Here is a 13166-nt window from a genome sequence, read left to right on the forward strand (position 1 = left end):
GAACAACTGCCTCTTTGAACTGCTGCGGTCAGGCAAGCGATACCGGAGTCTTAAGGCGAGCACAGAAAGACTCAGAAGAAGCTTCTATCCCCAGGCCATCAGGCTGCTAAACGAACAATAAACACTATGCAACAACCATCAAATGCACACAGCACACACACCCACACGCACACACTCACTCAAACAAACAACACACTGCAGCACCCACTCTCCACACTTTAGATCACACAAACACACTTTACACTTTATATTTATTGATAAAGGATTTGCACTACAACTCGTACACCTACTGTGAATTGTACCTAAATTGCACCTCGTCCCATTTCTGCCTTGCACTATATAGTATTGTATATTAGTACACTGCACAGTATTGTATATTGTATGGTAACTACGTCTATTCCCAGATAGCAAAAGGTGTTAATTCAATGTTGATTTATGGTCACAATGCTTGATTTTTGGTTAAGGTCGACGATTGATGTTGAATCACCCATTAACCGCTAAAGCAATTGAGTAATGTTGAAAACATATCATTGAATCAATATTGTTTTGTGGTTGCATTTTAATGATTGAAATGCCAATATCTAATAAATGTTGAATCAACGTATGGCTGCTGCTCAACGTATGCTGTCGTCATTGTCTCATCACCCAGACTGCACTGCACTTGTGCCCCGCCTCCCAGAATGCACCTGTGCGGCAGCTTCCTGGCAGCTAGCTACCTCATGTCTCCATTGTCTCTCTGCATGGTGAGTACTGCATGGCAATAATGTCGATTATGTTGTATGTTGTATGTTGTATGTATGCTTTCGATTGCAAACGCCAGTGGAGTAGTGCCGTGTTCGTTTTTACATGGTAGAGAATATTATATTAACCGTTATGCATGCCTGCTAGCTGAAGCAAATTTAGCTAGTAGCGTTAGCAGTTAGCTATAATGTTTCTTGATTTTGGTGTTTAGTGATATCCACCTGTTGCATATAAGAATATAAGAGGCCAGGTATCAACGTTAGCTCCCGGAACGATAGCCAGTTAGTTAGCACCAGCCAGGTATCAGCGTTAGCTCCCGGAACGATAGCCAGTCAGCCAGCACCAGCCAGGTATCAACGTTAGCTCCCGGCTAACTGGCTATCGTTCCGGGAGTTAACGTTGATACCTGGCAACATTGAATTAACGTTTTTAAAATCAAACGTTTTCAAGTATTATTATCACTACTATGTCACAAATACATGTAGAATGTAAAACGTTAGGTTGGCAATAGTTTAGCAATAGGTTAAAAGTGAGTTTATATCATTTTAAGTTTTTTTTTCAACTCGCGTTTTTGACCCGGAAGCGGAAATGAAAATGTTGAACGATCAGAATTGGAATCTTTTTGCGGCCATTTTCAAGAGGACCTCGCTAGCTATCTGCCAGTGTTGAAATTTCACCAAACTACACTTCCTGTGGTCCGCTATGGTCGTTCAAAGTTCGGCGTTCTGAATGAAACATATCAATAATTGTTATGATTCGCGATAATAAGCTACAAAAGGTAACGTTTTTGACAAATATTGAAACGCAGTCAGTTTCTCCACACTATTGTAATCATGTAGGAATAATTAGATCTGAAATTAGTTACAAAATGATTACACTGTGGGAGAAATAAAAAAGTACAGTCGATTACATTAAATATCAGTATATGTTATTATGCACGCTTGGTGATACTATATCCAAATTGAACTCAGCCATTTGAAAGATACTATATGTATATATATATAAATGTGCGAATTGGCTATAATAAGGTAATGTATAAGCATATATTCTATATTCTATAATAATATTTCAAATTGCATTGGTCCGGATGGGAGAATTCAGTACTGTATATACAAAACCTTCAATTTGATCATATTCCCTTTATTAATGTCCTTAGATCTTTTGTACACATGATCTCAAGAGGGTACTGAATGAGCTCAGTGGCAGTTTTTTAAGTTTGGTCATTATTATCATGGTTTTATTCACTGTCAAAGATGAAAAGAAAAATCATAATTCATATTTTCCTTTGTTTCATCAGAATTTAAGCAAGCCTAGTAATAGACACAATATTTCTGACACTGAGAATACATTCATTGAGGTCCATAGATGTTCCTAGATACCAAGAATATGCAAATAGCCCTTGTAGAAGTGGAGCAATATTCCATTTACCTAGGTATACATTTTTACTGATTTTCACCTGGGGTGGAACAGGTTAAACTGTTAAATGGTCATTTTAAAACTAATATAAGAAATTAATGTATAGTGGTATATTTATGAGGGGAAAGCATATTTCCAACAACTTTTAACATTTATACAGGTAGGTTATTGATAACTAATTCTGTTATGAGTGTCATATTACAGTGACATTCATACAGTATCCTTTGATTTCACATAATTTAATTATTATTTCACAATAAAATGCTGTAATCAAAATCCTCTGTAATATCACATCAGATTTTGTAATCTCACAATAAGATAGCAATATTTCACATTTAATTATTATTTCACAATAATAGTAATCAAAATCGAAAGACCATTTGCATATTATTGGTATCTAGGGACATCTATGGACCTCAGGGAATGTATTCACATTGTCAGAAATATTGTGTCTATTGCTTATTTTTATAACGTGATTTTTTTTCTGTGGCTTATCTAAATACTAATTTGATGCTATGACTATGTTTATATCGCTATATGCTTCATCTCCCCTTTAAGCTTAGGCACTCTTTCGAAGTTGGTTAAGGTTAGAGTTTGTCTTAGAGCATGGCGATAGAACGCCAGGTAGTTTGCAGGCTGTTTGGCGTGCCACTGGTCCTGCTAATGTTGAATGAATGAATGAAAACTTTATTTAACAGATTGCAGAAGGGGTACAATACAGTATGGCTCAATACACACAATTGTTAAGGGGATGCAGACCAGAGAAAGACGTTTTTGTCTCGTTTACATCAGGGTCCCCCATTTTCAATTCATAGTGACATTTATGACATACACATGATGACATTTATGTCTCCCCCCTTTTTTCTTTCTTTTTCCAGAATCACGTACCAGTTTCAAGAAGCCGCACGTTGCAGCAATTGAAGCAAAGACCTATTCTAGCCAAGTAAATACCACAATTTATGTACCATTACATTGACTATATAGTTAGACGTTTGGTTATATGCATGGTATTTTCTAATGAACAATATAACAATAATATAATAATGGACTCTCTTGATATTGATCAAAATGTAGAATTATGCAAGCGTTTCACCCTGCACATTGCAATGCAGCACATTAATCAGGACCCTCCCCCCTTTTTTCTTTCTTTTTCCAGAATCACGTACCAGTTTCAAGAAGCCGCACGTTGCAGCAATTGAAGCAAAGACCTGTTCTAGCCAAGTAAATACCACAATTTATGTACCATTACATTGACTACAGCACCTCATCACTATGTCATCTTATTCTCGGGCTAAAAGACGTAGAGTCAACAAATTACTGAGAGAGACAGAGCAGGCTATCCTCACTGATTATAAGTTAATTGTTGCTGCTAATTCAAGGACAAACCATCACTCTTTAGAGAACTACAACACCCCATCTGGTGTTTCACAGCGTAGACAGATGGCCGGCGATGACGGGCAGCTTATGAAAGGCAAGTCTATTGGACATGGTGTAATTCCTCGTGTGATTTGCTGCTTATTTTTATTTCTCACTTAATGATTTTAACTCTTCTTCTGAAGACCTTACCATCCAGAAGAATAATTCAATGCTGGCTGAATTACTTGTCGTGGTGAAGGATCTATCGAGAGATGTGCAGTTCATCAAGACCGAGTTGGCTGAGGGCAACATATCTGGTGGGACCAGGGGACACGGCGTGGCCACCACAACCACTATGCTCCCCTTCCAGCTGCCAATCGCCAGTGAACAAGACTTCAATGAGGCAGAATCATTACTGATGGAGCAATCAGTCCGTCAAAAGATGGTAATTTATTGAACTGCATTCATTTATCAAATGTAGATCGTTTCAGTGTGGTCTTGTTCAGGGGAAAAATGTGTTTAGCACTTTCTAGTTCAAAACGTGTTAGAGCTTGTATATCTGCTATTTATGAAACGTTTTGAAATTGTTCAAATATACCGTTTACATATGGACAGGAGGGTTAATGTGGTTAAACCTAATGACTGGCATGGGCTGGAATATCAGTGCATGCATAAAGTGTGTGTATAAACAAGTTGGTTGCTCTGTGTTCATAAAATAAACGTTATGCTGTTTCTTTTTTTTTTTTTTTTTTGGTCTTTTTCCCCCTCCATTTTCCTCCGATTTTCTCCCATCCCAATGTTAGTCGTATGCCAATTCCCAGTCCCTTCCTGGTCGCTGCGCTTTACCCCCCACAGTCAGATCATTTTTGGGAGAGTGGAGGCTACCACGTGCTTCCTCCGACACACGTCCAGCCAATCACCGCTTCTTTTCACCTGGCAGCGTGGATTCTCATTGAGAGGGCGTAGCGTGTGGGAGGACCACACTATCCCCCTCACGTCCAATCCGCGCTTAGCAGGCGCCCCGACCGAACTGTAGGAGTCGCTGTTTACAACGACCCGGACCCACCCCGCCAGCTTCTCCCACCCTCTGATACAGCCAATTGTATCAGTGCAGACGGCCAGCCAAGCTGGTGACAACCCCGGAGCTGTGAGCTGGATTCGAACAGGCGAACCAAGCTCACAGCTCCGGGGCTGGTGACGAACGCAATCTCCGCTCGACCACCTAACCGCCTAACGTTATGCTGTTTCTAACGCAGGGCCTTCATTTTCTTCTCTCTGATTTAGATTTCTCGCCTGGCTTTGGTAGGAGGCACCAATTCAGAGAACCTGATCAGACTGATGTTGAAAACTGCTATGACCAACGCCCTGGCCAGTGGGTTCAACTGGGCTGGAAAGAAAGACAAGCGTTGTTCAGAAAGCAAGAAGCCATTCAAGCACACCACACTACAAGCCTGCATGTTTGGTGAGCTTCCTCCCCTGCAAACTACTTCATAGGTTAAGTTTAGGTAGTGAGGTGGTGATGCTGGTGATGCTGGTGATTCAGAATATAATTATGCTGTTGCAAAAACTTAAAAAAAAAGTGTTATGTTGGAATAAAGTGATGAAAGTGCAACCTATAAGAAATGGACAACGTAATTGAGCTTTAGAGGTGCATGGATACACATTGTATTGCCTAGATGGTGTCAGGCTAGGCGATTGCTTAATTCTCTTTCCTGTCCAGTCTAACTGGATGCTGACTGTAGCTTGTTACTGTAGACCTACAGAGTGAGTAATTGAGTGATTAAAAAAAATCGCACTCGTGTGAAGTGAGGGCCGGGTGCTCTTATCATCGTACATCATCTCACCCACCTCTCTTCCTCCCTTTTTTATTTTTGTGTCTATCAGCTGCTGCTCGACAGTTTGACCCCAAGCTGACCGACCAGGACTACAGCGAAACTGTCAAGAAGTGGCTTCGTTATGCGCCAGACCGGGAGGGAGGCATCTCAAGGAACCGAAGTGACCCAAACTTAAGTCAAGCGAACCAGAGTCAAACTTAGGGTACCCCAGCACAGCACAGCACACACACACTGTTTCCCTGGTTCATACAGTACAAGGAATTACCCTGGCATCTACTTGAATGACTTATGCTGCTTCAGCCTGTTCTTGGAACCGAAGTGACCCAAACTTAATTGTCAAGCGAACCAGAGTCAAACTTAGGGTACCCCAGCACAGCACAGCTACCCCAGCACAGCACAGCACACACTGTTTCCCTGGTTCATACAGTACAAGGAATTACCCTGATGGACACTGTTCTTCCATGGACGGCATCTACTTGAATATGCTGCTTCAGCCTGTTCTTGGAACCGAAGTGACCCAAACTTAATTGTCAAGCGAACCAGAGTCAAACTTGGGGTACCCCAGCACACTGTTTCCCTGGTTCATAAAGTACAAGGAATTACCCTGGACACTGTTCTTCCATGGACGGCATCTACTTGAATGACTTATGCTTCAGCCTGTTCTTGCAGTGTTTATTTAATTTTTTTTTAATTTTAACCTTTATTTACCCAGGGTAGGTTCGCTGAGCACAGATGCTCTTTTTCAGCTACGCCCTGCTTCACATTCACAGAGTTCCATTCACAGTACAACCACAGTCTGACACTGTTGGCCACTGAGCAACTCCACTGGAGCAGTTTGGGGTTTAGTGCCTTGCTCAAGGGCACTTCAGCGGTTGGTGTTAAGGGTATGGGAGAGAGTTATATGGGAGAGAGTTATAGAAACATTAGGGGTGTAACGGTACACAAAATCCACGGTTCGGTACGTACCTCGGTTTTGAAGACACGGTTCGGTATTATTTTCGGTACAGTGGGGGGGGGGGGGGGGGGGGGGGTAATCCAAAAAAAATTGCTTTTCATTTATCTATTTATTTAACTGTATTAAACAATATAAAACGAATTGGCCATAATTGACTGAGCAAACTAATGCTTACTGCTGTAACCTACTAATAACACTTAAGTAAATCTGAAGATTATTATATAGCAGATGCCTTGGAGGATAAGTCGTGGACAACTGTAGATCATCTAAGCTCCACTGTGTTTAAATTCAAATCCTATGCCATTGTTTATATTTAACCCTTGTGTCTGAAAACTAAAGTATTATACTCTTATTAGGGGACTAAATTGAAAAACTCCATAAAAAGATTATGTTGAAATAATTTCCCACTTTCTTTTCCATAAATATTTTATTCAACTTCAGCCCTGATCATAACCATTTTTTATATTATTTTTGTAATGAAATACTCCCACTTTTCTGAAAAGAGTTGTTAAATATGACAAAAAAAAGAATATGTGGTGGTTATGATCGGGCTGAAGTGGAATAAACAATTTATGAAGAGTAAAAAAAAAAATACAAGATAATTAAAAGATTATGCCACATATTATGTTGGCTCATCACTGCAAAGTTATCAAACAAATACGAATCTGATCAGACACAAGGGTTAAGTTGTTGTTCCCTTTCTAATTTCCTCAAACATCTAGTCTAGTTAATGTGATCAATATTATTTGACAATTGATGCTTTTTGTTGGACATTTCAGTCAGTAGTGAGCTCATACTTTGAGCTCATAAATTTATAGTTAAAATGATTGCAATCTTGTCTTCGTTGTGCATGAATGCGTGTGCTCACCACACACAATATGTGTGTCACTATTCTGGCAGTGGCTATATTGTTAATGAAAGCCTGTTATAAGGTCTGTTATTTGTTTTTTGTAAAAAGTTTTAGTCACTGGAAGTTCTGATACCCTAGAAATTTTTTTTTTTTCATTTTAAAAGCCATGTTGTCATTTTTGTTCACACATTTTTGGAAATATGGTCATATAAGAATTTTATTATTATTTATTTAACAATAGTGTGTTTAACAGCAGGAAAAAAACATGTAATGTTATGATGTATACATATCAGCAGCAATATTTTAATGTAAAATGTACATTAATCAGTATTGATTCCTTAACTTTACAAGTTACAAGTAGATGTACAAGTTACAAATGTACAAGTAGAGTACCATTTAGATTATGGTTGAATAAACATTGATGTCTAACATTGATTCAATATAAAATCAACTAAAATGTGCATGTAGATTACCATTTAGATTATGGTTGAATAAACATTGATGTCTAACATTGATTCAATATAAAATCAACTAAAATGTGCATGTATATTACCATTTAGATGATGGTTGAATCAACATTGATATAGTATCAGCTATGGTTGACACCTAACGTTGATTCAACGTTAGGGTCATAGACAACGATCTATATAATTTAGATGTCAGGCTTCAACATAGATTCAATATTTCTGCTGAACCCTATTTCAACGTTGATTCACTCATTTTTTGCTATCTGGGTTCTGCATCGAACATTGTACATATGTCTAAACTGAACACTGTGACCTCATTTTTTTACTTCTAATTTTACTATGCTATTTTATTTCATACTTATCTTGTCTTGCACAGTCTCTGGAGCGTAACAGTAAGAAGCATTTTGTATAAAAGTATTCTGTACTTCTGTATGACAAATATTAAAGAAACTTGAACAAAGACCCACCCACACAAAGACCCACCCACACCCACACGCACACGCGCACACACACACACACACACACACACACACACACACACACACACACACAAACACACACACACACAAAGACCCACCCACACAAAGACCCACCCACACCCACACGCACACGCGCACACACACACACACACACACACACACGCGCACACACACACACACACGCACACACACACACACACACACACACACACACACACACAAACAAACACCCACACACACCCTCAAGACCTACCTTGCTTTCGTCCGCGTCCTGCCAGGATGCTCTTGAGGCTGTAAGACAGGTAAGTGTTATGTCGTATGTAAATGTGCTGTGGATCATCTGCCCACACACCACTGCACATACTGTGGGCCCGCCCCCCAGTGTCAATCAACCTGGGGTTGTGACATCATCAATGCTGGACAGCATCTATAGGGAGTCAGTGCCTAATGGACTGTGGACGTCACGCCCCCAAAACGATGTGGATAGTTCATACTAAAAGGCACTAGAGCAGGTCATCAACTCCTTTTTCGCTAAAGACTGCTTTTGGCTGAAATTTTAATGGCTGGTGACATTTTGACAAAACCGTTTAATTAAATGTAATAATCAGTGTATCACATAAACGAAGTAGGTGACTCTGTAGTTAGTTGTTGTAGTAGTAGTAACTTCAAATGGCTACTCAAGTGAAAGGCACCCAAAGAGGACTAGGTTGCATACTTGGTAGGGAGTAGGTTGCATACTTACACATAACTACCAAGTATTTGATTTATCTCAGTGTAATAATGAAGTAGGTGACTCAAATGTGGATGATGTAACCTGAATGTAATGTCAGCTGACTCAACTCAAAAGGAAGTATCTAGGGAGGGGAGTGTATATATATATATATACTTGGTGGTGAACGGAGCTAGAAGTATGTCTTTACTTGGGCCGACAGACCATAATACATTCCCCTTGTCAATGACCTCATGTCTGCTAGCATACAAAGCATCTAAACGGCGGACAGCTAGCTCATAAATACAGGAATAAGCCATATGCTGCTCATTTACTTGTCATATTTGATAAATATGAACGGTATTCCCTTTTGTGATAAGAGGATAAGAGTTCTCCGGGCTGCAATACAGTTCATGCATCCACGCATTTTGGGGGGGAATTCGTTGTCTACCGTCCGAAATCCTTCAGATACATTTACATCATAAACATACACTGCAGAGGTTTGTGAGGGGAAAAAAGATAAATGTGAACATAATGGAGACAGAATCACGATCGGGTGAACGACGCAGTGATTGAAAACTGTGAACGATAACACACACCATCGACAGCACAACACGATAAAGTGATTCATGTTCGTGACCAATCACGATGGATATACAGTCAGACGTCATAGGCTGGACATTAAAACCGACCAATGGGCAGGTGTGATGAGTGCAGACATGCATGGGGGCGGAATAAATCAACATGATGAGGAAACCATCCCACATGATCTGGTTCAAGTCCCAATTAGGTTGGACTGGAGCTTTTTGTGTTGCTACAGTGTGTTGGCTGTCAGCTCACGTAACATAGGAGTTCAGGGGTGTAGCCGATGGACAGATCGCATTCTTCATCAAGGTCAATGGATGTAGCTAGCTGCAAGCTAACAACAGCACCAAGCCATTTTATAGTATGATAGTTTAACTCAACAGACTAAAGTGTAAATGTAGCGATGTCTCTTAAACATCATGATTATTGTGGTGAAAGTAGTGATCAATATCTCAGAGATACACCTTCATCAGCTGTTGACATGAGTTTGATTTAGTTAATAGTTTATGGCTAAATGCCAATTTCACACCCAATTCCACAAAGCCTACATTTGTCTCTCAAATGGATTTGATACCATAGGAACAGTCTAATGCATGTAACCTTACAATCACATGCATGTGGATCCATGAGGGTATATTACGTAGACAAATGCAGACTTCGCCTGAAAAGGGAGTAGCGCTGGGATGGTTGGATGGAGAGAGAGATACAGACAGACAGACAGACAGACAGACAGACAGACAGACAGACAGACAGACAGACAGACAGACAGACAGACAGACAGACAGACAGACAGACAGACAGACAGACAGACAGACAGAGACAGACAGACAGACAGACAGACAGACAGACAGACAGACAGATAGACAGATAGATAGATAGATAGATAGATAGATAGATAGATAGATAGATAGATAGATAGATAGATAGATAGATAGATAGATAGATAGATAGATAGATAGATAGATAGATAGATAGATAGAGATATTGATTGACTGATTGATTGATGGAGGGGGTAATGATTGACAGGTGACAGGCAACACATCGTGCAGAGACTAGACCAGAGAGGTGTTGAAAGAGGAAGTTGGACTGTACCATGCTTTCTGTAGATGGGGGGTTTTCTATAGATATTATCTTTGACCTTAGTCTCTGAAGATGAGAGGAGAGGCAGAAAGGGGGATGGGAAAAGCCAAGATGGGAAGTAGAGATAGACAGAGAGAGCGAGAGAGAGCGAGAGAGAGAGAGAGAGAGAGAGAGAGAGAGAGAGAGAGAGAGAGAGAGAGAGAATGAAAAAGAAGCATGAGTTAGCAGGTACTGAAAGATGGAATATATTGAAGAAGCATAAAGGAAGGGGGCAGCAAGACATCTGTGTCATGTTTTATTATCAGAAACACACCCCATACTGTACGTATTGGTATTACTAATTTTGTTGGTCTTTCTTGAAGTCAAAAGTCACGTTATTTGATGTACTGTAAAGGGAAAATGTATTGACATTTAACAAATCCAACACAACACAACATTTTCCCAGGGCATAAAAGAGTAAATGCATTAACAGGATTATATTCACCTCCTAAATTAAATCATTCACAATTACATTAATATGGGATTAAAACACACACACACAAACAAACAAACAAACAAACAAACAAACAAACCAAGAATGACGACAGGCCCATTGAGTCAAATGAAGGAAGAGTGGAGCCAATGTGTTTGTCTGAGACCCATGCCATCTGTATTCCCACACATGTTACATAGCCATGTTGTTCCAATAATCTTGGACAGTACCATTCAAATTTGAAAACATGAACTCAATTTCATGACATGTTCCATTGATAGTGAAAGAGAAGCTGACTTCATAGACTTTGTGTTTGTTTGAGTTTCATATTCAAACGGGTGTCAATTCATATTAGTGATACTGTAGCATCTATCTGTCTGTCTGTCTGTCTGTTTGGTACAGTATGTGAATTCTGTTTTGGGACCGCCTCATATTGAGCTCCAGAAACGCATGGTGACTCGGCAGAAAGAAACACATGTGGGGTCATTTATCTGCTTGTTTTAGCCACTGCCAGCGTTTTTGAAACAATATCCATATTAAAAGCTCTTGGGACAATAACTAGCAACGCCATTAAGAGGATAATTGGTAACCGTTGACTCAACCACTTCCAAGTTGGGACCCCCCCCCAATCCCCCGCACCCACGGGACTGAGTGTAATTGTCAATGGGAACATTCAGCTGGATCACAATAACTCCTTTGAAGGAAAATTGAAAGTAATGAAGTAAACACTGTCACATGTCAACTGGTGTCAAAGTGAAAGCGTTGCTCTCTGGGGTTTGACTCTGTGGCAGCTCGTTGTGGAAGTGTCAGGCTGAGAAGATTCACGTGTTGAGCTGAAATTGGCATCAGAATTAAATGTTGAGAGCTGGCATTGGATAGCAGTAGACTCACACACATCAAGTGAGGGCGAGAGAGGGGAATAGACACAAGTGAGAGAGAGAGAAAGAGAGAGAGAGAGAGAGAGAGAGAGAGAGAGAGAGAGAGAGAGAGAGAGAGAGAGAGAGAGAGAGAGAGAGAGAGAGAGAGAAAGAGAGAGAGAGAGAGAGAGAGAGAGAGGAGAGAGAGAGAGAGAGAATGGAGTGAAGACAGATTAAAGATGATAGACATGATAAATATAAGGCCAGGTACAGTCATCACGGCTAGAGGACCATCCGTTCATAGGCGTTACTATGGTTACCAGGCCACAGTTACCTGGACACAGGAAGTCTGATGTAGGAGGAAAGAAACTTCTTCAGTCTCATCCCAAAACTGACCCCCAGATCATCTATGGAGGTTCAATTCACTTTCAATTCACTTCAACCGTATAGTCATTGAGGGATGGAGAGAGTGGCATTCTGGGATTCAAACCGATAACCTTTATGCTTCCTGTTCCCTGGATTCAATTGAAAGTGAATTGTCTTTCCCCAATTCTGATGGCTGTGTGTGTGTGTGAGTGTGTGTGTGTGTGTGTGTGGTGTGTGTGTGAGTGTGTGTGTGTGTGTGTGTGGTGTGTGTGTGTGTGTGTGTGTGTGTGTGTGTGTGTGTGTGTGTGTGTGTGTGTGTGTGTGTGTGTGTGTGTGTGTGTGTGTGTGTGGACTGTGGTGTGTGTGTGTGTGTTGTGTGTGTGTGTGTGTGTTAGTGTGTGTGTGTGTGTGTGTGTGTGTTGTGTGTGTGTGGTGTGTGTGTGTGTTAGTGTGTGTGTGTGTGTGTGTGTGTGTGTGTGTGTGTGTGTGTGTGTGTGTGTGTGTGTGTGTGTGTGAGGGGTTCATGCGGCCATGCGCGGCAGCGGTGGCCTACCTGGTATGTGGAAGTGCCGGGGAGCAGCCACGTAGGTAGAAGCGGAGGAGGGGGATTTGCCGTCAGAGTATGTGGACAAGCTGGGGGTGCTCCGCCCACTTTCACTACCTCCAATGGTGAACGGAGGGAGGAGGGGGGGAGAGAGAGAGAGAGGAGGGGGGTCGGCCGTGTGGATGGATGGATGGATGGATGGATGGGGGTTGGGGGGGGGGCAGCGAAATGACAAAAAGGGGGGATGTTTGGTGGTGAAGGGGGTGGGGGTGGGGTGGGGGGGGGGTGGGGAGGAGAAGCAGAGTTATGCTAGGCTTATTATCAACTACGAAGCTTCATCCTGTGTCTGTAATGATGCAGGTGACATAATACCCAGCCCCACGTACTAGAAACTCTATCATTATCTTAACTGCTAGCTTTGATTTGTGTCGCTTTTATCATGTGTGCGTGTGTG

At 41.1% G+C, this 13166-nt stretch overlaps 1 protein-coding gene across 1 annotated transcript in view; it reads right to left on the reverse strand.

The window, feature by feature from the left end:
• Nucleotides 1-13166, reverse strand: part of ablim2 (actin binding LIM protein family, member 2) — a 116671-nt gene that overhangs the window by 27783 nt on the left and 75722 nt on the right. The window contains exons 4-5 of the mRNA XM_084336522.1: nucleotides 12722-12825; nucleotides 8353-8390 (exon numbers count right to left, since the gene is read on the reverse strand). Of these exons, the coding sequence (XP_084192648.1) occupies nucleotides 8353-8390; nucleotides 12722-12825 (142 nt within the window). The remainder of the gene's footprint in view (nucleotides 1-8352; nucleotides 8391-12721; nucleotides 12826-13166) is intronic.

The sequence above is a fragment of the Notolepis coatsorum genome (genome assembly GCF_963971535.1).
Source record: "Notolepis coatsorum genome assembly, chromosome: 1".
NCBI lineage: Eukaryota > Metazoa > Chordata > Actinopteri > Aulopiformes > Paralepididae > Notolepis > Notolepis coatsorum.